This window comes from Podarcis liolepis, assembly GCF_965112155.1.
Source record: "Podarcis liolepis genome assembly, chromosome: 14".
Taxonomy (NCBI): domain Eukaryota; kingdom Metazoa; phylum Chordata; class Lepidosauria; order Squamata; family Lacertidae; genus Podarcis; species Podarcis liolepis.
The window spans coordinates 23,627,140-23,654,969 of NC_139569.1; the positions used below are offsets into that span (position 1 = coordinate 23,627,140).

The 27,830-nt window shown below is 44.9% G+C and overlaps 1 protein-coding gene across 1 annotated transcript; it reads left to right on the plus strand.

Annotated features, from left to right (window-relative positions):
* MSLN (mesothelin) lies at positions 1-27,693 on the plus strand. The gene is made up of 22 exons (XM_083476200.1): positions 1-39; positions 1,554-1,657; positions 2,573-2,656; positions 4,511-4,554; positions 6,376-6,591; positions 7,556-7,726; positions 8,667-8,810; positions 8,927-8,976; positions 10,010-10,130; positions 10,818-10,903; positions 11,951-12,080; positions 12,719-12,909; positions 14,020-14,110; positions 15,021-15,132; positions 16,085-16,269; positions 17,910-18,056; positions 19,377-19,510; positions 21,032-21,165; positions 22,306-22,400; positions 23,372-23,561; positions 24,931-25,064; positions 26,566-27,693. Exons 3-21 carry the CDS (start codon positions 2,590-2,592, stop codon positions 25,026-25,028), a joined length of 2,406 nt encoding a protein of 801 aa, XP_083332326.1. The 5' UTR covers positions 1-39; positions 1,554-1,657; positions 2,573-2,589; the 3' UTR covers positions 25,029-25,064; positions 26,566-27,693.
* Positions 27,694-27,830: the final 137 nt, after the last annotated feature.

Below are 27,830 nucleotides of genomic sequence, written 5' to 3' on the forward strand. Positions count from 1 at the left end.
GGGCCTACCTTCTTCTGGGAAGATGCAGCAGCTGATCAGGCAGGGCTTGGCCTTTCTGTTTCTCCTTAGAGCCTGAAGCGCTGCCCCCTGATAACCACAGAACACCCTCTGCCAATCCAACCTGACTTGCAGTGATCTGTGGCTGTGAAAACTGACTCATCCAAGGCAGCGGCAGAGTAAGCCACTCGGGCCCCTGGGGCAGGGGTGGAGCGTGCCTCCCATAGGGGCAGGGTGCACTGCGGGGCCTCCGGAGTCTGCCTGCCTCCTCCCACTCAGCCGCCCTACAGCTGGGGGGGAGGCAGCAGGCGGACTGTTTGGGCAGAGCGGAGCCTGTGTGCGCCCAAGCCACCATGTCTCTCCCAGGAGAGATGCGTGGCTCGGGCGCACTGCAGACCCTGTGGTGAGCTCCACCCGGCATTTTGTCACTCCCCCGAGTGGTGACACCCAGGGCGGCCCACCCCCACCGCACCCCACTTCCTCCGCCACTGATCCAAGGTCCTCTGAATATGCTTAATTTTGCTAATGGCTTGACTGAATCCGGTGCACAGCCCTTCTTCTCATCTTCTGCCTTTTGTTTGCCTCTTTCTTGAACTCCCAGTCACTTTCTCTGTTCCCACTCTGTCCCTTGCAGCACCTCTTGCAATCCTCCATCACCAACTGTCTTCACACTGACAGTGCAGAGAATCATCGAATTGTAGAGTTGGAAGGGACCATGAGGGTCATCTAGTCCAACCCCCTGCAATCTTTTGCCCAACATGGGACTCAAACCCACGACTCTGAGATTAAGAGTCTCGTGCTCTACTGACTGAGCTATCCTACATTAGACTTCTTCATGCAGCACTGAGTTAAACTATGGAACTCACTCCCACTAGAGGCAGTGATGATGGCCACCAACCTAGATGGCCTTAAAAGAGGATTAGATAAGGATTTCCTCTACCTTCCTGTTGAGTCTCTGTTTCCTGAGGTACAGCAAGAACTAATGGATGCACACACAATATCTCATCCAGTTGCCAAACCTTTCTTTAAAAAATAAAAATAAAATTGGTTGATTATTCACCTTAGGACATCAACTCACCTTGCAGTGTCTAAGAGTTGGAGATCCTTGGATGTGGACTTTTTTGAAATCTGGCTGGCACAAGTCTGGGGCCTAATTCTGATGGAAGAATTGACCGACAAGATCCTTGAGAGGAAATGACATTTTTAAAAAACCTGACAGCTTTAATAAAATTTAATAAAATTTCTTTAACAAAGAAACATGGAAGACTTACTGTAATTTCTGGAATGATACATTCGTGTGTGTGTGTGTGTGTGTAATTTAAATGTGACCTCTTGTTTTGCCTTTAATATGTCTTATATAATTATGCTTTTTTGGACAATGTCGGGGGAGTTGTAGGGATGGGTGGAGGGAGCGAGGAAAGGAACACGTTTCTGTCTCTATCATTATGAAAAAACAATAAAGAAAGGTTTTTTGAAAAAATAATAAATAAAATAAATAAACAAACCCACAAACCGCAGGGTGCGGTTGGCACTTGACATGTGTCCTCTCACTTCAGATGAAGGTATTAGAGGCAGAGGGGTCACACCCTGCCTTCATAATGAAAAGCGGAGCACTTGGAGCCTGTCACTTTCAGCCCCGCACACGAGGAGAAGGAGGCAGGTATGTACTTTGCTCAAAAAAGATGCTTCGTGCTCCGCTTTCCTGCCCTCTGCTAGATAGTTGGGGAGTTTTGTTGCTTGAAGGGAAGGCTGCCCTTTCCTGTTTCTCCACCAATCTCTCATCTAAACTGCAGCTCCTCCATCAAGCCCTGTCCATTTTTTAAACTTGCGCACATTGCGAGAATCAGCTGAAGTGCTATCTAAATAATAAATATTACTACTATTATTATTTAAAGCACTGACAGGGTTACACATAGACTCAAGATATGGATTTTTGATGCACTATATTGTGAACTGCTCTGGCATCATTGAAACGAAGAGGGGTTCAGAAGCATTTTTTAATTTAAAAAAATCCTTAAAGAGAAGCAAAAGTGTTGTGGGTTTGGTAAGTCGGACACAGTTTCTAAGGTCAAAGGCAGACTCTGGAATTCTGGAGCCTTGAGCGAGGACAAAATTTGGTCCAACCCCTCCCCCCCCCCCAATATTTCTTATTTTCAGAATAATTCTATTTGGTCTGGTTGCTTTTTAATGAATCGTCACGGTGCTATTTTTCTAGAAAAAGAGGTGCTGCAATGCACTGCGAATGCCTTCCTCATTCTCTTATAATGGCAACGGCACCCACCTGAGAGGTGCTGGAACTGAGTTCCGGCATGTTCCAGCTGGAAAAAAGCCATGGATCTTCTCAATATTATTATTATTTTGCACCCCCTTAGCTTGGTGCCCTGAGCTGAAGAACCACTCATAATTGCCTAAATCCATCGCTGCTGAGGTCTCTGTGTTTGCAAATTCTGGAATGCCTTTAATGCTGCTTTTCTAATTAATTTCCTGTTCTTTTGATGATCAGGGAAACCTGAAGAAAATTAGGACCAAAACTGAAATTGATTTCATTTATTTCTTTGTGTGGTTTTTTTCCTAGAGAGAGCAGATTTAACCATGGGGAGGGACCCATTTGGAATAATGCTACGTCAATCAAGAGTATTTGCTTGCATTGTTATGGTTGGTGAGTACAGTTATGTTTGGATGCCGTCAGCTCCAAAGATGTCACACTTAATTTCACCTGAGCCAACCTGAGAAGACTGACTGGCTAGTGACGGGCAAAATAGAAATTGTAAAAACAAATACCGGTAGCTAAACACGGCAAATCACTGAGGTGAATTTTAGATAATATTGACTGGCCACTGAAGGGTGAACTATAAATTGTGAACAAACAACCAAATACAACAAAGCGCTGAGGTAAATTTTAGAGAGCCCTGCTTGGGCAATATGAGAGGCCAAAAGCAGCTTCATAATCCTCTGAAGAGAGGTTTCTCAGGTCTCTAAACTGCCACAAAACTTTATCATAGAGCAGGAGCAAAAATAGGAGTTCCAGTTTGGGTTTGGAGAAAACTTCCAAAATATTTTGAAGGAAGTAAACTGTTCTGACAAGGTATGGGAGAGATTTTTGGGGAACGGGGGAGGATGGGGCCTTTGAATTCTTCAGGGGGGGAGTCCTTTTTTAAAACCTTTTAAGACATTTCCCTAATGCTCCTAGCTGTGTGGGCTGGGGGGAAATCTCACTGCAATGAGGAGTGAAGAGATCAGCCTTCCTCTCCTGTGCACACCTAAGTTTATTTTGGGACAAACAAGATAACCAGCTGCATGCTACATTCAAGAGAACATCTAATTTGGGCCTCATTATAGCCCTTTTCTTTATGGATTCACATCTGGGTGTTGCCATCATATAATTAGAAGAAAATTAGAGCATGCAAAAGCAAATGATAGGAGGGCATGTTATTTATATTATGTGTTATTAATTGTAAACCCTCCAGCTTTTTTATGGACAGAAAGAGGGAGACACCTCTAATGTCCCATTATTCATGCTAAGGATGACTGACTGAGAACCACCTTCCACATTTGTATGGTACATTGTCGAAAGCTCTTCTCCCACCAGTTCTGTGCTGTATTAATTTACTCTGCAGTAAATTCCAGTCTCCCACCAAATGTAAAGCCAGGGGGTGCTTGGTCTGCTTTTAAAGGTACAGTGGTACCTCAGTTTTTGGACGTAACCCATTCGGGAAGGCTGTTGGCCTTCCGAAACGTTCGAAAACCTAAGCAGTTACTTCCATAAGCATTTACTTCCGGAAAACTCAATACGGAAGCCGCGTGGCATGTTCGACTTCCGAAAAGCGTTCAAAAACCGAAGCAGTTACTTGCGGGTTTTCGGTGTTCGAAAACCGAAATGTTCCACTTCCAAGATGTTCGAAAACTGAGGTACCACTGTACTCTGTAAAAGCACAAAAGTCATTGGTTATCAGTACTTCAGAATACATATTAGGGAGATGATGGAAAATTTGATGTCACTCAGGCGCAAATGAGCAAGTCTGACAAGCATATTTGAACAAGCAGCTGCTTGCTGGGCTCTGGCATCTGCCTGCCAAGAAAGCAGCAAGTTCTCTACCGAGACACCGAGATTGGTCACAGACAAACAGGGAAAGAGCGGTCAATCAAAGGATAGCAGAATAAATAAACTCCAACAGTGAGGTTGCCTTCTCCACCACACCAGGAGTTGTCCCACTCTGCCTACTGGAAGGGCCAGCTTTTCCAACTGTGGGGGGGGGGAGGGGAAGGTGCACAACATGTGCCTCCTCCAAGGCCTATCTTCTAGCACCACACACCTAAGTGCTGTATTGTCAGAGCCCCAGTTTATGCCGAGCAGAGCAAATAGCAGTTTTGGGGACTTTATTTGTTTTTTGCTGCTGAAGCAAAAGAAGCATTTGACAAAGGACATTTGCTGGGCCAGATTTCCAAAGGTGAGCTGCATTTGATTCGAAGAGGTGTGTGGTTTTTTCCCCCTGAAGCCTTATGTGTCTTTCAGGTTGGGTGATGGCAGCTACTGCCAGTTCGGCGCTGAAGCTTCCAGTAAGTATTTTCTTGGCTTGTGCATACTTGTTGGGCTTTCCTCTTGCTATGGAGGGGCTGCAGCTCTGTGGTAGGACACCTGTTTTGCATGCAAAAGGTCCCAGGTTCAATCCCGATCCAGGTATGGCTGGGAGAGACTCCTGCCTAAAACCCTGGAGAGCCTCTGCCAGTCAGTGTAGACTTCCTCCAAAGAATTCTGGGAGCTGTCGTTTGTTAAGAGCACTGAGAGTTGGAATAAGAGATCCCTATTTCCCCCTCCCAGAGCTACAATTCCCAGAGTTCCCTGAGAAGGGTTGATTGTTAAACCACTCTGGAAATTGTAGCTCTGAGTAGGAAACAGGGGTATCTCCTATCAACTCTCAGCACCCTTAACAAACTACAGTTCCCATAACTCTTTGGGGGAAGCCATGACTGTTTCAAATGATATCATAGAATTGTAGAGTTGGAAGGGACCACAAGGGTTGTCTAGTCCAGTCCAACCCCTTGCAATGCAAGAATCTTTTTGCCCAACATGGGGTTTGAACCCACAACTCTGACATTAAGAGTCTCACGCTCGTGTGAATGTATCTTCAGAATAAGGTGGCTTCCTATGTTCTTATGGAGTTCATTGCAGCTCCATTTAAAATAAGCACCAAAAAAGCCAGGCTGTTATTACTGTTCCAGCTCTGTGGCAACAGATGGCCAAGGAAGACCAGTCAGAATTACCATTTAGAAAAAGAAAGAAAAAAGGCCACTCATTTGATACCACCTTCCCCATCCAGCCAAGCAAAAGGCATCATCACAGCTGAACACATTTCAGACAGACAAAACATCCAAGAATGACTAGTGAGGGGTGGGGCTTGGGAGGAGTTCCAGGGACCAGCTGAAGAAGCCTGGATGGCCACATTAGAAACCGAGGCCCAATGTCCCCCAGCCCTGCAATAGTGCAAAAGAAAGACTGGTATGGATAAGGTAGGTGAGCTTCAAAGAGTCCAGGTGTTTGCCCAAAGAAGCTTAGAATATATTATAGGTGAGACCGCCAGAACCCACAGAGAGAAGGCAGCAAGGCTGGAAGTCAAGGCAGGTCAAAGGTTGAGGACCACAAACAGCTCCAAAGGAGCAACTCACACCAACAGAAGCAAAGGTGTTGGTCAAATTATTGGTGTTAATTCTTCTTATTGGTAATTTTATTGTTTTATCTTGTCTGTAAATCCTGTTGAGATTTTTTTTTTTACAATATCGCGGTGTATAAATTTTATGAAACAAACCAACCCTCTAGTCTGAAGACATGCACACCTCTTTCATTCTGCAGTGTGCACACCCTGGTGTCGCCAGACTGGTGATTTGTGGTGGGAGGCATCTGCTTCTTCAGGGTTGGGGAAGATGTCTTTGACAGTCCAGGTTCTGAATCTATGGGCCCCAATAGTCTGGGAGGTTCCAGCTCCTCATCTGGTGCCCCTGCAGCCTCCGGTTCATTATCCATAGAATCACAGAATTGTAGAGCTAATAGAAACCCCCAAGACTCACCCAGCCCAATCCCCATGCAGTGCAGGAATTACAGCTGAAGAATCCCTGACAGATAGCCATCCAACCTGTGTTTAAAAGCCTCTGATGAAGGAGAGTCCAACTCTCACCATTAGAAAGTTCTTTCCTATGTTTAGTAGGAATCTCCTTTCTTGTCTTTGGAGTCCATTGGTTTGGCAGCAGAAAACAAGCTTGCTCCCAAGCTTCCATTAATCTGGAACACTTATGGATTCAGGGGATCATGACTTCTTTGGGCACATGTGATTCCCCTCTGCCTCAGTCTGGGCCCAGGGTCATTCATTCTTCTTCTGCCACCAGGTTGCTGGCTTGCCAGGCAGCCAGTGTGACACATTCTCTCCAGCAATCCTGAACTCCCTGGGACAGAAGGCTCTCGGTCTCTCAGTGCAGCAGATTGAGAACTGCATCCCCGGCAACATGCTAGCCTCTTCTCTGCCTTCCTTGAGCAAAGTTCAGGGCTGGGACCCTGAACAGGCTGGTGCCATCCTGGAGAAACTGTTCAGTTCTGGATACCAGGTGAGAAGAACATTGTCCCCTTGCATATGAAATACATACAGCTGAGCAGGAACCTTGAGGAGACATGGGAGTGAAGAAAAAGTCTCACCTGGTACAGGGAACTTCTGCCAGAAGTTGAAGGTTTTTTGGCAACAGGAGCTGCCCATTGGCAAATCTTGGGGGAAGAGGTATAGCTCAGTGGTAGAGTATCTGCTTCGCATACAGAAGTTCCCAGGTTCAGCACCCCAATGGAATGACAGGGAGAGTCCCCAGTTTGCAACTCTGAAGAGTCCCTGCCAGTCAATGTGAACAATGCTGAGCTAGATGGACCAATTGTCTGACCCAGCAGAAGGCAGTTTCCTATGTGCACATTGGCCCGTGTCTAGCAGGTCAGAATGATACTGGTAAGAAATCGGTCCAAGGAGAAATGGGTCAAAAGCTCATATAGAAAGAAGAAAAATGTCCTGACTAAAGAAGAATGGCAACAGAAGTTATTAGAATGCTCAGAAATGGTAAAACTTACTGGACGAATAAGAAATCAAGACGATTTTTTTAAAATATAACATGGAAACCATTTATTGAATATTTACAAAACTCTTGTAAACAAATTAAGACTTTAGCAGGATTAAAGTAAAAACATGCAGTGACAAAAAACATATTGACTATCTGGGATAAACAATAAATGGGGTTAACATGGAAATGCAGTAAAGAACAGTATACTGTAAATGTAAGAAACCACAAAAATGGGGTCGGGAGTCAAGTTATGATGTGGAATAATTCAAATTTATGTTTTGTGTTTGTTGTAAAATGAAAAGTATAAATATTTTTTTAAAAAAAAAAAGTTCACGTAGAAGTCCCTTAAGAACATGACTCAATGTGGGCTTGCAGTGTCTCCTAGCTCCAAGCTACCAATTCAGTCTTCTGGGTGAAGTTGACTATTGGATGACTAACCTGGTTTCTACAGCTAAGAGTTTCCTATTTACAGATTCAGGATGGCCAGAGCCTTGCAGCACTTGGGAGTTTGGTGGTTGGGTTGAGCCACACCAGCCTGGAATCCATACCTGCCCAGGTGGTCTTGGACGCTGTTAAAGTCCCAAGCTTTGCCAAGCACCTGGAGAATGTGCCACCCACTCTGAAAACAGCATTTGTGGAAAAGGTGAGGCCTTTCTTTTCCCTGTTAACTCATTGTAGAATTTCGATGCTATTATTTGTTAAATGGTTTTTTTAAAATTCTTCTGTTCAGCCAAAACAAACCCCCAGAGCAGCTTGCGATCTGAAAGACAAGGCACAAAAAGAAAAAGGGGGTGGGAGGGAGAAGGGGAAAAATAAACTCAGGCACTAGTTCTTAGTTACAGAATCCTTGACCTGTCAGGATGGAAAGGTTTCAAGGAGAGGGGGAGCTCAAAATTTCCAGCCTTTCAGGAGAACTGACAGAGAGGCTTAATAATAACAGCTTTCATGTTTTTAAAAGCACTTCACGTACATTATAATTATTGTAATCCTTTACAACAACAGCCACCTCAAGGCACATGCCACCTCAGGAAAAATCTTACCGCTGCCTGCACTGCTAAGCAACACCTTCCCCCATGCCCTTCTCAGCTAGTTGACTTTAACACCAACAGGATTAACCTTAAATTATCAATTGAATGATCCTTGCTGTTGCATTTCCAAGCAAGACAACCCTACTAAGTGGGAAAATAGTGACTTAGTGAGCTTTGTGGACCAGTAGGTATTTTAACCTGGATCTTCCTAAGGCCACTTAGGGATAGGGGAGAATTTTGGTTCAGTTCTCATTTTAAAGTGATTTGAGGTTTTGTGAAGGCCCTGATCTGACTTATTGCGGTTTATTGACACTGTGCTTTGACTCATGGAAGGTGGAGAGCACCCCCAAACCACATTTGTCCACCTGCACACCCCTAATATTTATATTCCGATGGATTGTTTTCACACTTTTGCCTATCACCCAGGAATATGAAGATGAAGAGTCATCAATAAGTATTTTAAATAAACAAACAAAGCAGCCATGATGGGCTAGATGGGACTGTCATCCAGTTCAGCAAAAGTCTTCCCCCATGAAGTATAACTTTGTTTTCTAGCTGGTTGCTGCTACAGCGGGATTTAACGACCTGGTGAAATACACCCCGGATGGTCTGGTTCCCTATATACCAAAATCACTACTGGTCCCTGGTGGCACATTCAACATTCAGGATCTCAATGACAAGCCATGGACCCCAGAGCAGGTGAGACAGGGAGATGACTCACCCTTATTTCCAACTCCTCCTGGACATCAAGGAGGAATCACGTGTCCTTGTTATTAACGGAAATTGTTTATGTTCTTCTTGGTTTATTCCCATAGGCTGCCATGTTGTTTCCTGATATAATCAAGAGGGTCCCTGAAATCCACAGGTATTGCTGACCCCTAATATTCTTTTTCTTTTTTGGTCTTTTTTCCTCTTTGAGGAAAAAAGGCCACATTTATTCATAGCACTCTTTCAAATGGATGGCTTTATTGGAGGGGAATGGTCTAGAGAGGAAAAGCCCACCCATTAGCCTAGAGGGCACCGTCACTTAGTTGTAACTCTTGCAACCCAGCTCATTCTTTTTGGGATGCTGATGAGGACACTTCAGTGGCCAGTTCATTTTCTGACAAAGCAACTTGTCTGACCAGGCCAGCAGCCTCCTCTCTTCAATTTTAACCCTCACTGGGTACGGGATCCCAAGAATTGGAAGGGACTCAGGCCATCATCCAGACCTGGGTAGGCAAACTAAGGTCCACAGGCTGGATCAGGCCCAATAGCCTTCTGTTTCCGGCCCGCAAATGGTCCGGGAATCGCCTCGTGGATCACCAGCGTGCACGTTCGTTCCTTCTCCCTCCCTCTCCCTCACACGGCAGTGGCGGCGGCGCCTCCCTCCCTCCTCCTGGCTTCTCCCCGCCCTGCCTAGAGGAGGAAGGGGGCTGGGCTTTGTTAGTGCCAGCAGCAGCAGCGCTCGAGTGGCCACCATTTTAGCATCCCCTCTTCGGAGCCCTTTCGTGCTCCGCTCATCGTCCCTCCGCTGCTCACAAGACACAGATAAGCAGCCACCGGGGCTTGTGGTGCTCTTCCATAATCCCCCCCCAAAAAATATAGTCTGCCCCCCCACAAGGTCTGAGGGACAGTGGACCGGCCCCCTGCTGAAAAAGTTTGCTGATCCCGATCCAGACTGACCCCTCAAATCCACAACACAAGAATTAGTTGGCTCTGCCAGCCACCGGTGCCCCTGATCGAATTATGAGCCCTCCATATTAAGTATTTCAAAGGCAAAAGAGGAGAAAGGTTAGAAGATACCCCACCTCTCTTCTGCATACACATTCGACTGAGCCCCTCACTTTTTAAAAACCACTGGTGATGTTCTTCACAACTATCTATTCATTGCTTATGGTCCTCCCTTGAATTTTCAGCCTATCCCCTTCCATACTGCAAGGTGTTACTTGTGCAGTCGCTGCTGATATGGATGATGAGAGATTCCAACAGCTACTCAACGTTCTGGGGCAGAAGAACGTTCAGCTGAGCGAAGAACAGGTCGGCTTCTTTGCATGCATCTTGAGGGGTTTTTTGAGATCAATATTTGAAAGTATTTTGAAAGACCTGAATTGGATTTCCCGCCTCAGCTTTTATCCTTGGTGTGTGTTCTTGGGGATATGATAGTAACAGAATTGGGGCCAGTCATTCAGTTAGGTAGGGTAAGGAGACCACCTCAGGTAGCAGGTGATGGGGAACTTGGTATTGTTTGTGGGGTTTTGTTGGAGAGATTATTGCTGTTGTTGCTGTGGGGTTTTTGTATCTTTATTTTAGATCTTGTGATTTATGTGGAAATTGTCCAGTTTGGTTGTGTATTTTTAATGTTTTATTTATTTTGTTATGTTCTAGTTAAGTAGTGTGTTTTTTTCATGCTGTAAACCACCTTGAGCATGGTTTGAACTGTGGAAAGACGCCATACAAATGAAATTATGTATGTATATATGTCTCCACAGTCTGCCCTAATCTTCTCAGCCAGCCCAATGCCCTCAGGTATGGTGGCATATGCAAAGGAAATCTTTTGGGGCTTAGATTTAGCAAAACCAGCTGCAAAACCACCACAGATGGGTGTGTTATTGTTGTTTATTTTATTTTATTTTTAAGGAAAAATCCCCTCGCCATTTTCTGAAATAAATGACCTGCTTGTACTTCTTTCTACTGGCTGACAGAATGTTCTGGTTTGTTTTTCAGCTGAGCTGCTTAGCCAAGAGGGTACTGCTCAGTGGACCCCCAGAGGATTTCAACAACTACCCTAAAGACTTGTTTCTCTTTTTAAGGTAAATGTAGAGTAGTGTTATAAGATGTGGTGGGCTTGGATGATGCCCATGAGTTCCTTCCAAACTTGTGATTGTGTATTTGTAAGGTTGGAATCCACCAGGGGGAACAACTGAACTGGCCATACTAGTCTCTTTGTTAAGACATTGGCCCTAGCCAGGCTTGTAAGCACCCTGCTTTTACATGACTAAAGAGTGGTCATGTTGCTATGGATATGACTGGCTGGTGATGCTCTTTCAGGAGGAAGCGGGTTCTTCCCCACGCCCTCATCTGTCATGTAGATAATAGAGCAAGAAGCCAGGGGATGCTCTTTTGTTCAGTCTGGCTGATACTGATAGCTGGAATGACACAGAGAGGCTTGTCTTGTGCTGTGCTGAATCCAAAGCTATGGTTTGGGGGGTCCCTCTCCCTCAGCAACCTAATGGAGAAGCAAGCTCTGTTGGAGTATTAATGCTGTGAGCCCCTCCATCCTATGCTCAGGTTGTAAAGGTAAAGGGACCCCTGACCATTAGGTCCAGTCGTGACCGACTCTGGGGTTGCGGTACTCATCTCGCTTTATTGGCCGAGGGAGCCGGCATTTGTCCGCAGACAGCTTCCGGGTCATGTGGCCAGCATGACTAAGCCACTTCTGGCGAACCAGAGCAGCACACGGAAACGCCGTTTACCTTCCTATTTATCTACTTGCACTTTGACGTGCTTTCGAACTGCTAGGTTGGCAGGAGCAGGGACCGAACAACGGGAGCTCACCCCGTCGTGGGGATTTGAACCGCCGACCTTCTGATCGGCAAGTCCTAGGCTCTGTGGTTTAACCCACAGCGCCACCTGTGTCCCTGCTCAGGTTGTATATATGTTCAAATAAAACCACCATCTTAATAAAAGACACCACAGTCTCCAATATCTTCATTTCAAGGAAACCAGAAGTAAGCACTAGAACCTCTGAAATATTTTTGCCACTTGGAGACTGGGGTGTGCACAGCGGTATATTAAACGCAGAGTGGGGAGAGTCAATCCATATGCACAAACATTCATTAATCCTTTCTTGTTTCTAGGCCTTCAGACCTTGCAGCAGGTGAAAACTGCAAGGAGTATGTCACTCACGTCGGAAAAGCCAATATTGATGTCCTGGAAAGAGATTCCCCACAACGGAAACAGCTTCTGTCAGAGGCGTTAGCTTGCCTGGTAAGTAAAGTATAATTCTGGCACCTTAAGTAGCTATAAGAGCAAAAGCATTTATTCAAGCTTGCGTCTGTGCCAAATAAGTGGCAATCTGGACCAAGAAACTTTCAATTTAACTCAAAAACACCCTGGGGAAAAAATACTCTTCACAGCACAGACTTCAGTTTTATCTCTTATGCCCATGACCTCAATTTGAAATACAATCAGTTTGCCAATAATCACCTGATATCACATGACAGAAGCTGGGTTTTATCTCTCTTCTCCAGACTGAAATAATACAATTAGTAGATGAGTCAACTACTGTTCTAGCTTATTTACGTATTTGTAAAGAGGCGTTTTTTATCAATGAGGGCCAATTTTAATAGGTGAAGCAGCTTTTAGACTACTGAAGTCCTGGTGTGTTTTTCATGGGAAATTGAAAGGCAGCAAGTATTGGTCTACTCAGTCTCAAGTTATCTCCCAGTTTCTGAAATATCTCATAATAGTACCTATACAGGAATACAGATAGAAACTAATTCAATGAAATATATTTGATTATTTGGTTAAAATATAGGTTATTAATCAACTAAATTATTTTAAGATGTTGATGGTTTCTCTTTTTAAAAAATTTACACAATTTTTTTACAAATGATTTTCCGTAGGACATCCATGATCTACAGGTAACCAAGGAAGATGCGGCAATTCTGGGCCACTTAGTCTGTGATCTTGGTGCAGACTACATCGCAGCATCCGGCAACAATTTTCTGACGCAGTTAAATCAGTGCCAGTCTTTCACACCCGAACAAATCAAAGCAATCCAAGCTCTCCTCAACAGTGGAAGAACCTCCTTTGGGTAGGATCACACTGCAGGTTTTGTTTTTGCTCTTTTGGAGTTTTCTGAATTCTCCTGAAAAGAAAACGGGTTGTCGGAAATCTATTTGGATTGCCACTGAACCTAATTCATTTGCATTTGCTAGTGCAAACAGCATTTCAAAGCTAGAATTGTGGGGTTTTGACTGGAAATGTTCATCATGAAATGTTATATTTGCAGCAAAAGCTAGGTTCCCTAAGAGGAAGCCATGCCTAACATAGATACAGAGTCAGTTTATAGAATAATACCTAAAAAGCCGAGTTAGGCTATTCCCATGTCACTTACTGGCAGAAGCTTTCCAGGTTTTCAGACAGGAGTCATTCCTCACCCTTCCTGAAGATGCCAGGGTTTGAACGCAGATGCTCCACCACTAAGCTACAGCCCATAAATTTCACAGCTTCAAAAGCCATGCCCTGTAGCGGAAAGGTGGGTTTTGCCTAAGAAACCTGAATCTCACACAAATGAAAAGCAACCACCAATTTACACAGTACAGGTTTCATTTCACCATGGAATAAATTTTTACACATGCAGAAATGGATTTGGAGGGAGTAACTATGATCTTGCAATGTCGCACAGGTTCTGCATCTGAAACCAAGGTTTTAAATGACAAATACTTGGTGTTGGATCCTTTTGGTTTAGTGCTTGCAAAATGCAAGTGTGCAACATTTGAATATTTTTTTTCCCTTTTCATCTTTAACGGTATTGCAGTATTCCATCAGGTTATACGGCACCAGCAGGAGCAAGTGAGGGAGAGCAGCAGTGCTGCGAGGTTGGGGGGGGCTGTCTTGGTGGTGTCCTTCAGGTGTCCCAATAATACCAACCTAAAGCTTCCCTGATCTCACTGCTGCCTCACCCAGCAAATGCAGCACCAGTGGCAGGAGGGCAGTGCCCCTGCTGCCTTGTCCTCCTTGTGTTCTGCAGCTGCTCAATGCCCAAAGAAGGAGAAATTATATTCTAAATGTCACAGACATTGCTTCTGATTGGAACATCCTTTAAACTCTCTCTCCGTGAAACTCATGCCCCTACTTCAGAGTTCCATGGTGTTGATATGTAGCTTGCTGATAAGTTCCCATTCCCTTTCTTTCCACTCAGGCTTCCTTCAACATGGTCAACTTCTACCCTGGAAGAACTGAGTGGTTTGCTCCCTATATTTGATCACAGCATCCTACAAAGTATTCCTGCAGTAAGTCTCTCTCCCCCCATAATCAAGGGGAAGCAGAAGGGTATTTAAGTCTCTGTTGAAGTGCTGTGCTCTGGGTTATGTTTGTTTGCCAGGAAAAAAGGATGGGGAAATTGTAAGTGGGACTTATTGTGGACCTCACTTATCCTTGTCACAAATGTCATAAATTGAACTAAAGCAGCCTAGCCTCTTCAAGTCTTTATCTCCACAACTTCTTGTTCTACCCTATTTTCAAATTCAACTTATATACAGTCTCTCTTCCAACCGTTAGTCAAATGTAAGGAGAGTGGACACCTTGTTAAATTTCTGTTTCCCCTTAATTGTCAAGCTCCTAGTCAAAAATGTTGTGCAAAACCTCCTGAGCAAAACACCCCCTTGTAAACTTTTGACCCTCCTGTGCAAAACGTCCGACTGCAAACCTTTATCCTTCCCGTGCAGGAGACTGCTAAAGCAAAAACCAGCTGATATATAACAACCAACCAGAACACAAAATTTTCATTAATTTCCACCTGTGTTCCATTTTCCATCACTAGTGCTGCCACTGAAGTTCTGTAAATGAGAGCAGGCAAGGGGAAGGTCACATCTCATGATTCTTCATCAGTAACCATCTTTCATACGATGGGTCTTGTGTTTGCTGTGACTTTATACTGAACTGTTTGTAACTGCTTTGTGCAATGATGACTTTGTTAGCCATCTTGAAAGGTAAGGTGGGATAAACCTAACATCATCACCATTTGCATATTATTTGCTGCGATATTCTGTTCTGAAAAATAACCATCTTGGTCATGCTACCAAACCCCATATCCAGGAGAAGGAAAGGAATCTATGCATTCAGTTTAACTAATTGAGAATCTTACAGATTTTCTAGATTTTACATCCTTCACCACATAGGTGTTTCTTTTTCCTTTTGCAGAATGTATTAAAGCCATGGCTGAAAGACTTCTTACACCGTACCCATATGCCAACAGACCAGCTGGCATCTGTTGTGAAAAACCTCCACCCCTCCAGGCAGAAACGTAATTCAGGTATACAGCAACACTGCTTTTAAGCCTGGAGCTATTCTCTGGTAGCATTGAGGCCAATTCACACAAACAGCAGATCCCATTATAAAGCTGTTACATAGGAAACACAGAAAGTTGCATTATACTGAGACAGGCTATTGGTCCATCTAGTTCAGTATTGTTTATACTAACTACCAGTGGCTCTCCAGGATTTCAGGGAGGAACGTTTTGCACCCATACCTGAAGACACCAGAAATGGACCCTGGATATATGTGAAACAGATGCTGTTTATATTGCCAGACTTTAGATTGCCGCTTCAGTTTTCAGTGAGGGGATTAGAGGGGGCATTCTTGAAGTCTTCTCCATATGAACAGAAACTCCTGGTAGGGATGAGGGAGAAATTAAATTCAGTTTGCATCTAAAGGCAAATCTACGTAATTCACCCTTTCCAAAACAACACACAAAGTGAAACATAGCCGCCCTTCAAAATTCAGACTTCCCTAAATTTTGCAGTGCAGCAAGCTGGTCCCAAGCTATTAAGGGCTTGATATACTAGCAATAGCACCTTGAACTTTGCCTGGTAACAAATCAGCAGCCAGCGCAAATCTCTGAGCAGACAGGATCTCACTCCCACCAGCAGCTGTGTTGTAGCATACACCACTAACTGCAGCTTCCATATCAAGCACAAGGGAAGCCCCGCATAGTTAATTGCATAGTTAATACAGGTCACAGAATTTAGCCTCTCTCCAAATACGTATTTAGCAGAGAGCACCCTACAGCACATAGTCTGTACTCCCTAATTCAGAGGCACTATGCTTCTGAATCACTTGTGGCTGAGGAGCAAGAGGGGTGGACCTAAACAGACAGAACTTTGATAGGATCCAGCAGGGCTCTTCTGATGTTCTTGCATCCACACTGGCTTGTCAGTTGTGCAAGTTCTTCAACCCTGGTTAACTATTGAGTCTTGCCTTCCCAGGATGCCCAGCTGATAAGACCATAACACAGGAGGTGCTTGATGATGAACTGATGCCTCTTTATTACGATAACGAGGAATTACGCCAGTGCTTGGATGACGCAACCCTGCAGGCCAATCTCAACAAGATCTCAAGTTATGCTTTCCCTGAGGAGCAGCTGATGGTGCTTAAAGAAAAGCTGGACCGGGTAATCAATGTTTTGGCTTTCATAGTTTGCTAAGAGGGGCATGGAAGTAGGGCTTGAGTTCAGTCATTGCTCATCTGAGACTGCAGGCAAAGGAGAGTGGTGCAAGCAGGTCAATAGATTGAGGCCTTGCATTCTCTCTGTCTCTCTCTCTCTGTCTCTTTCACTCTGCCCCCACTCATTCACTGAGGTGAATGAGTCACTGCCCCACCAATCTCAGCCTGCCCTCAGCAAGCCCTCTCCCTGCCTGTCTCCTGACTAGGGAGGAAAAGTGGCACCGATTCCATTTCCTTCCCCGTCTACCAGCTCTACTTGGTACGCCAGCCGAGACCCTACCTGCCTGGCACTGTCTCGCCAGATTGGTGCATGCTCTGGTTATCTCCCACTTGGACTACTGCAATGCGCTCTACGTAGGGCTACCTTTGAAGGTGACCCGGAAACTGCAACTAATCCAGAATGCAGCAGCTAGACTGGTGACCGGGAGTGGCTGCCAGTACCATAATACAACAGTCCTAAAGGATCTTCACTGGCTCCCAGTGCATTTCCTATCACAATTAAAAGTGTGGGTGCTGACCTTTAAAGCCCTAAATGGCCTTGGCTCAGTATACCTGAAGGAGTGTCTCCACCTCCATTGCTCAGCCCAGACAATGAGGTTCTCCTCCAAGTGTCTTCTTCTGGTTCCCTCACTGTGAAAAGTGATGCTACAGGGAACCAGGAAGAGAGCCTTCTCGGCAGTGGCACTTGCCCCATGGAACACCCTCCCATCAGATGGCAAGGAAATAAACAACTATCTGACTTTTAGAAGGCATCTGAAGGCAGCCCTGTTTAGGGAAGTTTTAAATGTTTAGTGTTTTATCATGTTTTTACTATTCTGCTGCGAGCCACCCAGAGTGGCTAGGGAATCCTAGCCAGATGGGTGGGCTATAAATAATAAATTGTTGTTGTTGTTGTTCCATCCTGCCTTAGTCTCATGCAGCCTTGTTTCTGTAATGCTCCAGTTCGTCCTCTGTGAAATGCCATGTTGTTTGCCTTGCTGTCATGAAATTATGTAACTAATGTAATATAAATAGTTAATTGTGTAAGTTAGGTTGCCAGTATGTTATTTCACCCCATTAATTCAGTGCAAAGGAAAGATAATGCAAATTGCGGGGGGGGGGAGGATAATGAGTTATGTGTTGTTTGTATATTGAAAGCTGTAACACCAGCAAATATCAATTGAATTCAGTTGATTTTTGTTCTGCACACGGGTTGAAAAAGTGAACACCAGCCATTTCCTCTCCCCTTTTCTTCGTCATCAGAATTTCCTAACATTCCTGCTTCTTACTTCCAACTCATGAGGGGGTGACTCTCCCTGTCATGGCCTCTGGAGTTGCCGATTGTTGATCTTCTCTGCATTCCTTCCCTCCAATCCTGAAGGGCACCAGCTCTCTCACTCTCTTGTTCTCTCTCTGTATCTCTCTCTCTCTCTCTCTCTCTCTCTCTCTCTCTCTCTCTCTCTCACACACACACACACACACACACACACACACATAAACAAACACAATAAGACAATCTGTCTCCTGATGGATGTGTGCTCTGAGAAAGGGCAAGAGGTGCTCCAGTAGCGTTCACAAACACTGATTTTTATTTTGCAATCCCTACAGATCTATCCTGATGGGTATCCCGATTCGGTTATCCGTAGCATGGGAAGCCTCCTCAGCCTAATGACTCCTGAGGATATTAAGAAATGGAAGTTCAAGTCGCCAGACACCCTTGTTGCTTTGCTGGACAACGCGCCCGATGATGAAGTGGTAACGTCAGCCATAAAAGCACAGCCTCCCCTGATTTACTTCTTCCCCTCGTTTTCCAAACTAGAAGCTTATTTTGATTTTGTGAATCGCTTCCTAGAAGCAAAACATGAGGAAACATTTTACATGCATAAAGAGGCGCATTTGGTTGCAAAGTTTTAGAGGGACGGCGCTAAAATACACAGAGGTTATGCTTCCTCTGTTCTCCTCTGCTTTTTTTAACAGGTGGTAAAGTTAATGAGTGGGTGGCGCTGTGGTCTAAACCACTGAGCCTAGGGCTTGCCGATTGGAAGGTTGGTGGTTTGAATCCCTGCACCGGGGTGAGCTCCCGTTGCTCGGTCCCCGCTCCTGCCAACCTAGCAGTTTGAAAACACACCAAAAAGTACAAGTAAATAAATAGGTACCGCTCCGGCGGGAAGGTAAACGGCGTTTCCTTGTACTGCTCTGGTTTCGGTGTTCCGTTGCACCAGAAGCGGCTTAGTCATGCTGGCCACATGACCCGGAAAAACTGTATGCGGACAAACACCGGCTCCCTCGGCCTGTAAAGCAAGATGAGTGCCACAACCCCAGAGTCGTTTGCAACTGGACTTAACTGTCAGAGGTCCTTTACCTTTTTAAAGTTAATGCCCACCCCAGTGCATTTTGGTGCCTCAGACCAGATTTCTGAATATTCAGAATACATAAAACGTTGATAGAATGAGCCACAATGTGGAGACAGCACAGAGCATTCATAAGACTAGTTCAGCCGACCAAAATCCACTGGAAAAGTCATAGAAGTTGGCTTATAACATGTCGGACAACTGAGCCATCCTACTTCAATATTGCCTGATTGGCAGCAGATCTCCAGAGTTACAGACAAATGACATTCCCAGTCCTACCCGGGACCTTCTGCATGCAAAGCAGGTGCTTTAGCACTGGGCTATGGCTATTTTACCTGAAAGCCACCTGAGTCCCTGTCTGGGGGAAAGGTGGGATATAAATAAATATAATAATAATAATAATAATAATAATAATAATAATAATAATAATAATAATAGCTCTTTCCCCCAAGAAAGATACATTTATAGAATGGCCCTGAAACCCATTGTTTTCAAAGGTTGCTCAGGCTTGGGCAGGTCTCTGCATTGGGGGTGCATGGCCATTGTGTGAGACCCCTGAGAATGTTTCCTTTTGAGACAAGGGTAGAAATGGTCAAAATAGTAAAAGGTCAAAATAGTATACTTAGCTGAGTTTTGGATAGTTCATTAAGCAGTGTCTTAGCTTTGCTCATATAAGACGTACTTACAAGCCAATCTGTTTTGGGTTGGAAATTATTGCTTTTAGGCCAGGGAGATTATTCAGCAATATGGCAAGTCCGGAGGCCAGTTTGATGCCACAGCTCTGGATGCTGTTGGGGGACGTTACATGTGCTCCTTGACCCAAGGCCAGCTTAAAACGATCACAGAGAATGCTATCAAGTGAGTAAACTCCTTTAACACTCTTCATCTCTTAGCAAGAAAAGAGGTCCACTTTCCGCTTAGCAAATGGCTTCTCCGCAAAGAATACCAGGAACTGTAGTGAGGAGAGTCATTAAGAGACCCGTAGTCCTCTCACGGTGCTACAATTCTCGAAGTTCCTTGGGAAGTTTATACCACTCTGGGAATTGTAGCTCTGGGAGGGGGAATAGTGGTCCCCTAACATCTCTCAGCACCCTTAACAAACTACATCTCCCAGGATTCTTTGGGTGAAGCCATGACTGTTAAAGTGGTATCACAGCATTTTAAATGTATTGTCAAGTACAGGAGTTCCCCTCTCCCTTCTGGTAGTTCAACGATAAGAATTAATGAGCATTTGGTAGATTTATAGTGCTTTTATTACAGCATTATGTTGCAAGCACAAACAGGCAACCCTCCCCACTTCCTCCCCACTTCCGCAGCAAGAAGTACACCAACGAGAATTTCCTCTCCCCCCCCCACCATGTCTCCTTTGTTCTCTGACATGCTTGGACCTCCAAGTTCAGGGGAGGGAGGGGGGTCTCCCCCACTCTTGATTGATGTATCGCCCAGCTGCTCCCTCCCTTCTGGTTGCTTAGCTACTATCTCATAGCTGAGTAGCTCCTCTCTCAACTGAGCAGCTTCTGTGTCTGTCTGTCTCTCTGCTTCTGGAAATGCTGGAAGCGGGGGGGGTGCAAATATCCCCCCCTCCTCTTCTGTTAGGAGCTAATCTCCCTGTGATTGCATTCCCCAGTCTTCCGATCCAGACCAGCCCCTGACATGTATAGTGTGCAGGTGGGATGGTAATGGGAGAGGCAGAATCCAGGGATACAACTTGATTATTAAGATCCTGGGCTTTGTGGTCTTCCAACGTGGGCCTTTAGGTTATGTGCATTACTTCAGTTTTATAGCACACAATTTCTCTTCACATGTTGTATTTTATTCTGTTACAATTTGAATCTCATAGAATTCCAGTCGTAATACAATATGGGAAATAAAAGAAGCAATTAAGGTACAATTAAAATTCAATATGCATATTCAGTGTAATGGATGTGCAGTCTCCTGTCTTCACAAATCCACAAACATAAAGTGCAATGGGGGGGCCTCGGGCCAATCCCTGCCTCTCAGCCTAAACTACCTCACAGGGTTGTTGTGAGGATTAAATCAGCCCCACCCTGGGGTCCTTGGAGAAAAAGGTGGGATATTAATGAAATAATATATAAACAAAATACTGGTGACCCATGGACCACAGTTTGGGGGGCCCTGGAGGTTTATAAACAGAGGTTGGATGGCTGTTTGTCAGAGATTCTTTTGCTGTGATTCCTGCAATGGAGGGGTTGGACTAGATGACCCTTGGCGTCCGTTCCAACCCTAGAATTCTATGGTTCCATGACTGTATGATCTAGTGAGCTCAGCTCTTGGACCCCTTCATTCCAGTGAATAATAAGCAAAGCTGAGAGACTCTGTCACCTCTTTTTTCCTCTCCCTCCTTGCCTTTCTTGACAGGAGTGCCAAGACCCTCAACATTGGTAGGTGTCCTCAGACTACCAAGGATATCCTGTACCCAAAAGCCAAAAGGGCTTACTCTGACCGACACAACGAGTTCCCTGCTTACTATAACCTCATCAAGCCCTACCTGGGTAAGTCACAGCATCATTTTCGGAAACACCTTTGCAGTCTAGGATGAGCATTGCAGTTTGTTGAAATGCAACTTGAAAGCAGCAGATCAGCTTATCCGTTCGGTTAAATGGGGACACTGCCCCACTAACCTCAATCTGCCCTCCCGCCCAACTTCTTACTTAGAGATGGAAGAATCTGTCAATTTAAAACAAATGCACATATTAGGGTATGTGCATAACAGCATAGTGAAAATAACATACAAAGATGCATTAGATTGGAGAAATGTTCTTGCAAGTATGCATATAGTTGTCACAACTGCATGCCACTCTTTATTAGGAGAATTTTGAACTAAAGTTTTGCACTAAAATTTTATGGCGGTGTTTTGTTTTGTTTTGTTTTGTTTTGTTTTGTTTTGTTTTGTTTTGTTTTGTTTTGTTTTGTTTTTAATAAAACCCACAAACTGATGCAGAAATGTAGAGAATTTAAGTTTGGAAAAATGAGAAACCAAGAGAACCGAAATTGGTATATTTGTCCATCCCTAGCCTTGAACACTACCATTATGTCTGGTTTGGATCAGATTTTATTTCCTCACCATCCCTATCTGCAGGACTGAGGAAATTAAAACAATGTTGTGGGTTTCATGGGGGTCGGTCTGGATGATACCCTGAGCTCCTTCCAATTCATTGGGTGCTGTACTCAGTGAGGGTTAGAATCTAAGAGCAGAGGTTGCTGGCCTGGTCAGACAAGTTTATTTGTAAGACGGCGACCTTAGCCGGCCACTTAAGAGCATCCCAATAGAACGAGCTGGGTTGCAGGAGCTACAGCTAAGTGATAGCGCCCTACAGGCTAATAGGTGGGCCTTTCCTCCAACCCCTTCACCTAGCTGCTAGGCAGGAAAACAAGAGCCAGAGTAGCTGGACTGGAAACAGGCTAGAAGCTGGAGACTCAGAGACATGCTTGCTCTGTGCTGGATCCAAAGCTGGGACTACTGGAGAAGTTAAAGACACTGAAGAGTTGGGGACTTTCCACATGTAAAGAGTTGCCTTTATGAGGGAACTTTGCAATTGAGTTCTAAACATAACTAAAAGTTCTCTTTCACTGACTCGAGAAAGGTTGGCAATGGATAACCATCAAGTTTTCACCAAGTTTTCTTCTTACAGGAGGTGCTCCGGGTGAGGATCTGAGGGCGCTCAGCAAAAATAATGTCAACATGGACATCAACACTTTCAAGGGCTTGCGAAAGGACGCTGTGATGGTGAGTGGGATAACGCCGTAGGGCTGAAGATGACAGGGCTGGCCTGCCCATGAGGCAAGGTGAGGCAGTTGCCTCAGACAGCAGATACGGCTCACGGCCATCTCCTCCACACCCTGCCTCCTCCTCCATGCCCGCCACCACCTAGTACAAGTCATTTTATTACAGTCAATGGCCAGTATCAAGGCAAATACACCAATTACAAAATTTAAAAACAAAATCGGATGATGTAAAATCACATATACATAAAAAAGGCCGTTCTAGGTCACCATTTATCAGTCAGAAAGGAAACCTTCTGACCTAGGAATGTCCATCGGTCGGTACATTACACTAATCCTGGGTGCTAATTATTATAAGTCATATTTTTATTTCTGCTGCACAAAACTTGGCCACCTTGAATGTTATAACAGGATTAATAGCTAGGATGTTAGGACAATAGCTAGGATAATATCTCTGGCCTCCTTTCTCTCCTGCCTTCAGCACAGGGTGGTTGTGGCTTCAGGGGGGGAGGCAACAGTGAGGGAGGGCTGTGGAAGAAGAGGAGGGGGGGCTGCGGAAGATGAGGTAGAGGTGGGGGTGGTATTTTCTGTTTCTCCTGAAGCAGCAAAACATCCTGGGCTGGCTGTAGAAAGCAACCTTCAGAAAGAGCATCGAAATAAAATGAAATGAAATTTATCAGAGCACAATTCAGTCTTTGACTTCTCTATCAGTCCCTGGCGGATTTCTATAGATCACACCCGAGCCTTCTCATGTAACTGTACTGGGAGTGGTGTTGCTAACAAACTTGCACCTACAGCAACAATCGGAACACTTTGGAAGTTCCTCTCGGTGAACGAAAGAGAGAGAAAGAGTGGGCCATATACACATACACACATATACATATATCCTTTGCCGCTTACATTCACAGTTGGAGCTTTTGAATCCCAGCAGGGTAGACATTGCCTATAACCATCTCCCTTTGACTCATTTCACAGCAACTAAAACCCACCGATGTCAAAGACTTGCTGGGGATTAATGTAGCAGAGCTGAAGACTCAAGAGAACGATCCCTTTGTAAGAGACTGGATTGTAAAGCAGAAGCAGTCCGAGCTGAACCGCCTCGACCTTGGGCTCCGAGGGGGGATCCCTGACGGATACATTGTTGTGCCTGACGAAGAAAAGAAACGTAAGAAACGGGGGGCATTTGCTTTCGAGGGGGTTTAAATTCCAGTGATGTAGGAGGTAAATGATCCGCAACAATAATAAAAGCTCTCCAGCTTGAGAATCAGTATATAGGAATTATGAAAATGTCTCCAGGTGTCTTTTTTGTGTATACAGTGGTACCTCTGGATACGAACTTAATTCGTTCCGGAGGTCCATTCTTAACCTGAAACTGTTCTTAACCTGAGGTACCACTTTAGCTAATGGGGCCTCCCGCTGCCGCCGCACCACCACCATGCAATTTCCGTTCTCATCCTGGGGCAAAGTTTTCAACCTGAGGTACTACTTCCGGGTTAGCGGAGTCTGTAACCCGAGGTGTTTGTAATCCGAGGTACCACTGTACAGATATATGTACTACTTTATTTATTCATCATTTATTTATTTTTGCAATCTGCCCTTCCTATAAGGAGTTCAGACAGTGCACATTCCCCGCCCTGCCCCCATTTAATTGCACAACAACCCAGTAAGGTAGTGACTAGCCCAAAACCACCACCGAGTTAGATGGGATCCCAAAGGTCATCTAATTCAAACCACTGCAAAAGCATCCCTGATCAATGGCCATCCAGGTTCTGTTTAAAAACTTCTTACAGAGGAGAACTGGACACTTCCCAAGAGAGTCACTTCCACTGTCAACCAACTAAAACTGTTGGGAAATTCTTCCTTAAGTTTAGCCAAAAATACCCTCTCTGCCCCATTGATTTTTTTTGTACTTTAAACCCATTGGTTTGAGTCCAACTCTGTGGAGCAACAAAAAGCTATTTTGCTCCATCATCACTATGACTGACAACTCTTCTGAATGTTTGGGGATGGCTGCCATATCGCCTCTTAATCCTGTCTTCTCCAAGTGTACACACCATGCACTTAAATCTCATTTAAATCAGATTGCCTCTCTCAAAAACGCATGCGTACTGCTGTTTGTTCAGGGTGCTGGGAATTGTAGCTCTGTGGGTGGGGGTACGCTATAGTTCCTAGGATTCTTTGGGTGGGAGCCATGTGCTTCAAATGTATGACTTGTCTCCTGGAGACAAGGGCTATTGATTAATACTAGCCATGATGGTTGTGCTCTACCACCATGGTTCTGAACACCAGTTACTGGAAGCTGCGGGAGGGGAGAGTTGCTGTTGCACTCAGAGGTCCTGTTTGTGGGCTACACAATGAGGCATCTGGTTGGGCCCATGGCAACAGGATGCTGGACTAGACAGGGCATTGGCCTGATCCAGCAGGCTCTTCTTAGCTTCCTGTGCCTGTCCCCTTCTGCTTCAGAGTTCTCACCCTTTCTCTGAAAGATGAGGAATCTGACTATAGAGTCATAACAATGTTTCTTGTTTCTCCAGAGACCTCCGGAGCGCCCCGTGCCGCCACCATTGCCCATCTCCTGCACCTCTTCCCTGCGTTCCTCCTGACGCTGTTGCTGGCTTCTTTCCTTTCATGAAACTCTCCTGCTCTAATCAAAAAAACGGGCAATGTGGTAATGATGATCGATCTCATTTTGCTGCCATTTTCTATCAACTTTCAACTTTGCCTGCGGTGGGAAGAACAAGAATACCCTTAGGGAAGTGGGTGAAGGAGATTATTTTAGGAAGTCAAGCAGACTCCTTTCCGGAAGTCCATTCGACTTCCAAAACGTTCGGAAGCTGTGTTGGATGTTTGGGTTCCAAAGACCGTTCGCAAACCGGAACACTCACTTCCGGGTTTGCAGCTTTCAGGAGCCAAAACGTTTGACTCGCAAGGTGTTCGGGATCCAAGGTGCAACTGTGTGTGTGTATATATATACAGACATACATATATAGATATGTAAGCCACCCTGGGATCTTAAGGTAAAGGATGGGTGTTAATAAGTAATAATAATAATATGTAGAATGCTTCATTCATGCAGCAATATCATTTGCAAAGTAGGAGCTTCATAGCCTGAGCTATGATGAGACACCAGGACCTGTATAAATTATGCAGATAACGTAGAATTAGCTGTTTTTGTCCAACTTACATGGTTTGTTTCTGTAAGCTATAGGGGGTGCAGCAAGGAGCAACCTTGAGCTCTAAAGCACCACCTTCTGAAGTGCTGGCTGCTCATCCCACACAGTCCCTGGGCTTTAAGCTTAACCTGGCAATGCCCAAATATTTTCAAGCAGAAAGGCCACAGCTCAGTGGGTAGAGTGGGTGATTGGCACACAGAAGATCCCAGGTTCAATGGCACTTCCAAGCAAGGCTAGTAGAAAACCATGCCTGAAATCCTGGGGAGCTGCTGCCAGTCAGTGCAGAGAATAATGAGTTAGTTGGACCAGTAGTCTGACCTAAGTTCCTCTGCCTTTGACAAACAGGGAAGGGGTGGGAATTAAATCTGCAGTCCTTGGGATTTTGTGCAGCACAGAGTTGCATACTTCTCACTTTCTCTCAGCTCGAAAGAAACTTCAGGAGCAGGTTTAGAGGGTTGCTTTTCTTTCAGAGGAGAGAGTACGGATGTGTTGTGTTGAGGTTTGAGCTAGATGAATTTGTCGGTTTCCATTTCCTCCCTCTGTTTCTCATTCTTCCAGTCTTAAGTTGAGTTTATCACATTTCCAGTATTCCAATATTTCAGAATTTAGTTTGCTTGCAAAAATATACTATGAGAAATGCAGTTTCACCTAATATGGGGAAGGACCACAGCTCAATTGTAGAGCATCTGCTTTGCATGCAGAAGGCACCAGGTTGAATCCCCATGGCATCTCCAGATGGGGATGGGCTGGGAAAGACTCCCTGCTTAAAACCCTGGAGAGATACTGCCAGTCAGTGTGGACAATACTGAGCTAGATGAACCAGTGGTCCAACTCAGTATCAGGTAGCTTCCTATGTAATATGATGCACGCTGGTTTGTTATTTCACTTATTTGTTTGGGGAACTAAATTCAGAGCAGTAGCAAATTTTGAAACCTAGCTTTGTTTCCGTTCACATCCAGCTTCAGGAAGTGTGAATTGATTTTAGTTTATTAACAGAGAGAAGAGATAGAAAGGAAGTAGGCAACTCCAAGCATTATCAGCATCCTAAAAATCAGCATCAACCCATTATTTTCCCCAAGGCTGCTTCTGTCCAGTTAACTCCATTGACATGAAGTCTGCTTTTCTTGCCAAACCTGCCTTTTTCAGTCCTCTTTCCCCATTGCAGATAAAGAGAACCTCCATGCTTAATGGACACCATTAATGGACATTGGTGTCCATTAAACAAAAATCCCCTTTAGCTACCAAGAAAGATAAAACTTTCCATAATAGGCCAATGAGTCCAGGGCCAGCCCCAAACATTTTGAAACCTGAGGCAAAACAAAAAATGGTGCTCCCCTCTCCACCGGGGAAGAAGATGGGAGTGAAGATTGACATCAGAAACAAAGGAGAACTAAAGTTCTATATCGGGATCCACTACCCCTCTGAATCCTGCCGCCTGAGGCAGTTGCCTCAACTTACCTCATGGGTGGGTCGGCCCTGAATGAGCCCATAGGATTTCCTAATGTCACACACAATCCTTGCAGTGTGATTGTTGATGCACAGAATGCACATTATGCAGTCATATGATCAATCAGCTGACCAGAAGTGCCTTCACCACAGCAGACATCCCGAAGTCTCCAGAAATGTCATAGTCAGTCCAGCTAACCAAGAGTAAAGAGAAATGCTGTGGTTGGAACTGTCTTGGGCCATGAAGAAGAACCTGCTGAGCTCAAGACTTCTTTCTAACCAGGCGGAAGACACCAGTCTGCTGACTGGGCCCATCACTATGCACCAACTGGGTGAGCAAATGAGATGGACTTGGAAGGCATAGTTGCAGCCTTCTGGACAAGCATTGCAAGCTGATCCTAGCCCCAGGAAGAGAGGGGCTTACGTCAGTCCCGCAGTGGAGGCTTCTCTTGAGGACTAGGTGCCTGCTTGCTTCATAAATTGTTTGCTGGGAAAATGTGAAAGAGCCGCAACTCAAAGGCAGGCAGGTTGGGGATCAGTGTTAGAAAAGGGTAAGACAATAAGAGAAAATCCGCTGGGGAAGGCTAAGGACACCTGATGCTATATAACCTGTTCTTTTGACTCATATAAATGGCTTATATGTATTGTGCAAAATAAACATCTGGTCATCCTCTCTAATATGGCTGCTGTGTCTTTGGCAATCCTGGTGTAAGATGTCACACTGACTTCTAAAACAGGGCTGGGGAACCTCAGGTACAGGGTCACATGTGTGCGCCCCCTACCTCATGCCTCTCTACATGGACCTCAGGATTCTC

What these genes read in the sequence shown, in the direction of transcription:
- MSLN (XM_083476200.1), top strand. Translation starts at nt 2,590, where the DNA reads ATGGGGAGGGACCCATTTGGAATAATGCTACGTCAATCAAGAGTATTT. An exon ending in TCCTACAAAGTATTCCTGCA is followed by an intron (nt 14,111 to 15,020) that starts GTAAGTCTCTCT and finishes TTCCTTTTGCAG; the next exon opens with AATGTATTAAAGCCATGGCT. An exon ending in CAGGCAGAAACGTAATTCAG is followed by an intron (nt 15,133 to 16,084) that starts GTATACAGCAAC and finishes TTGCCTTCCCAG; the next exon opens with GATGCCCAGCTGATAAGACC.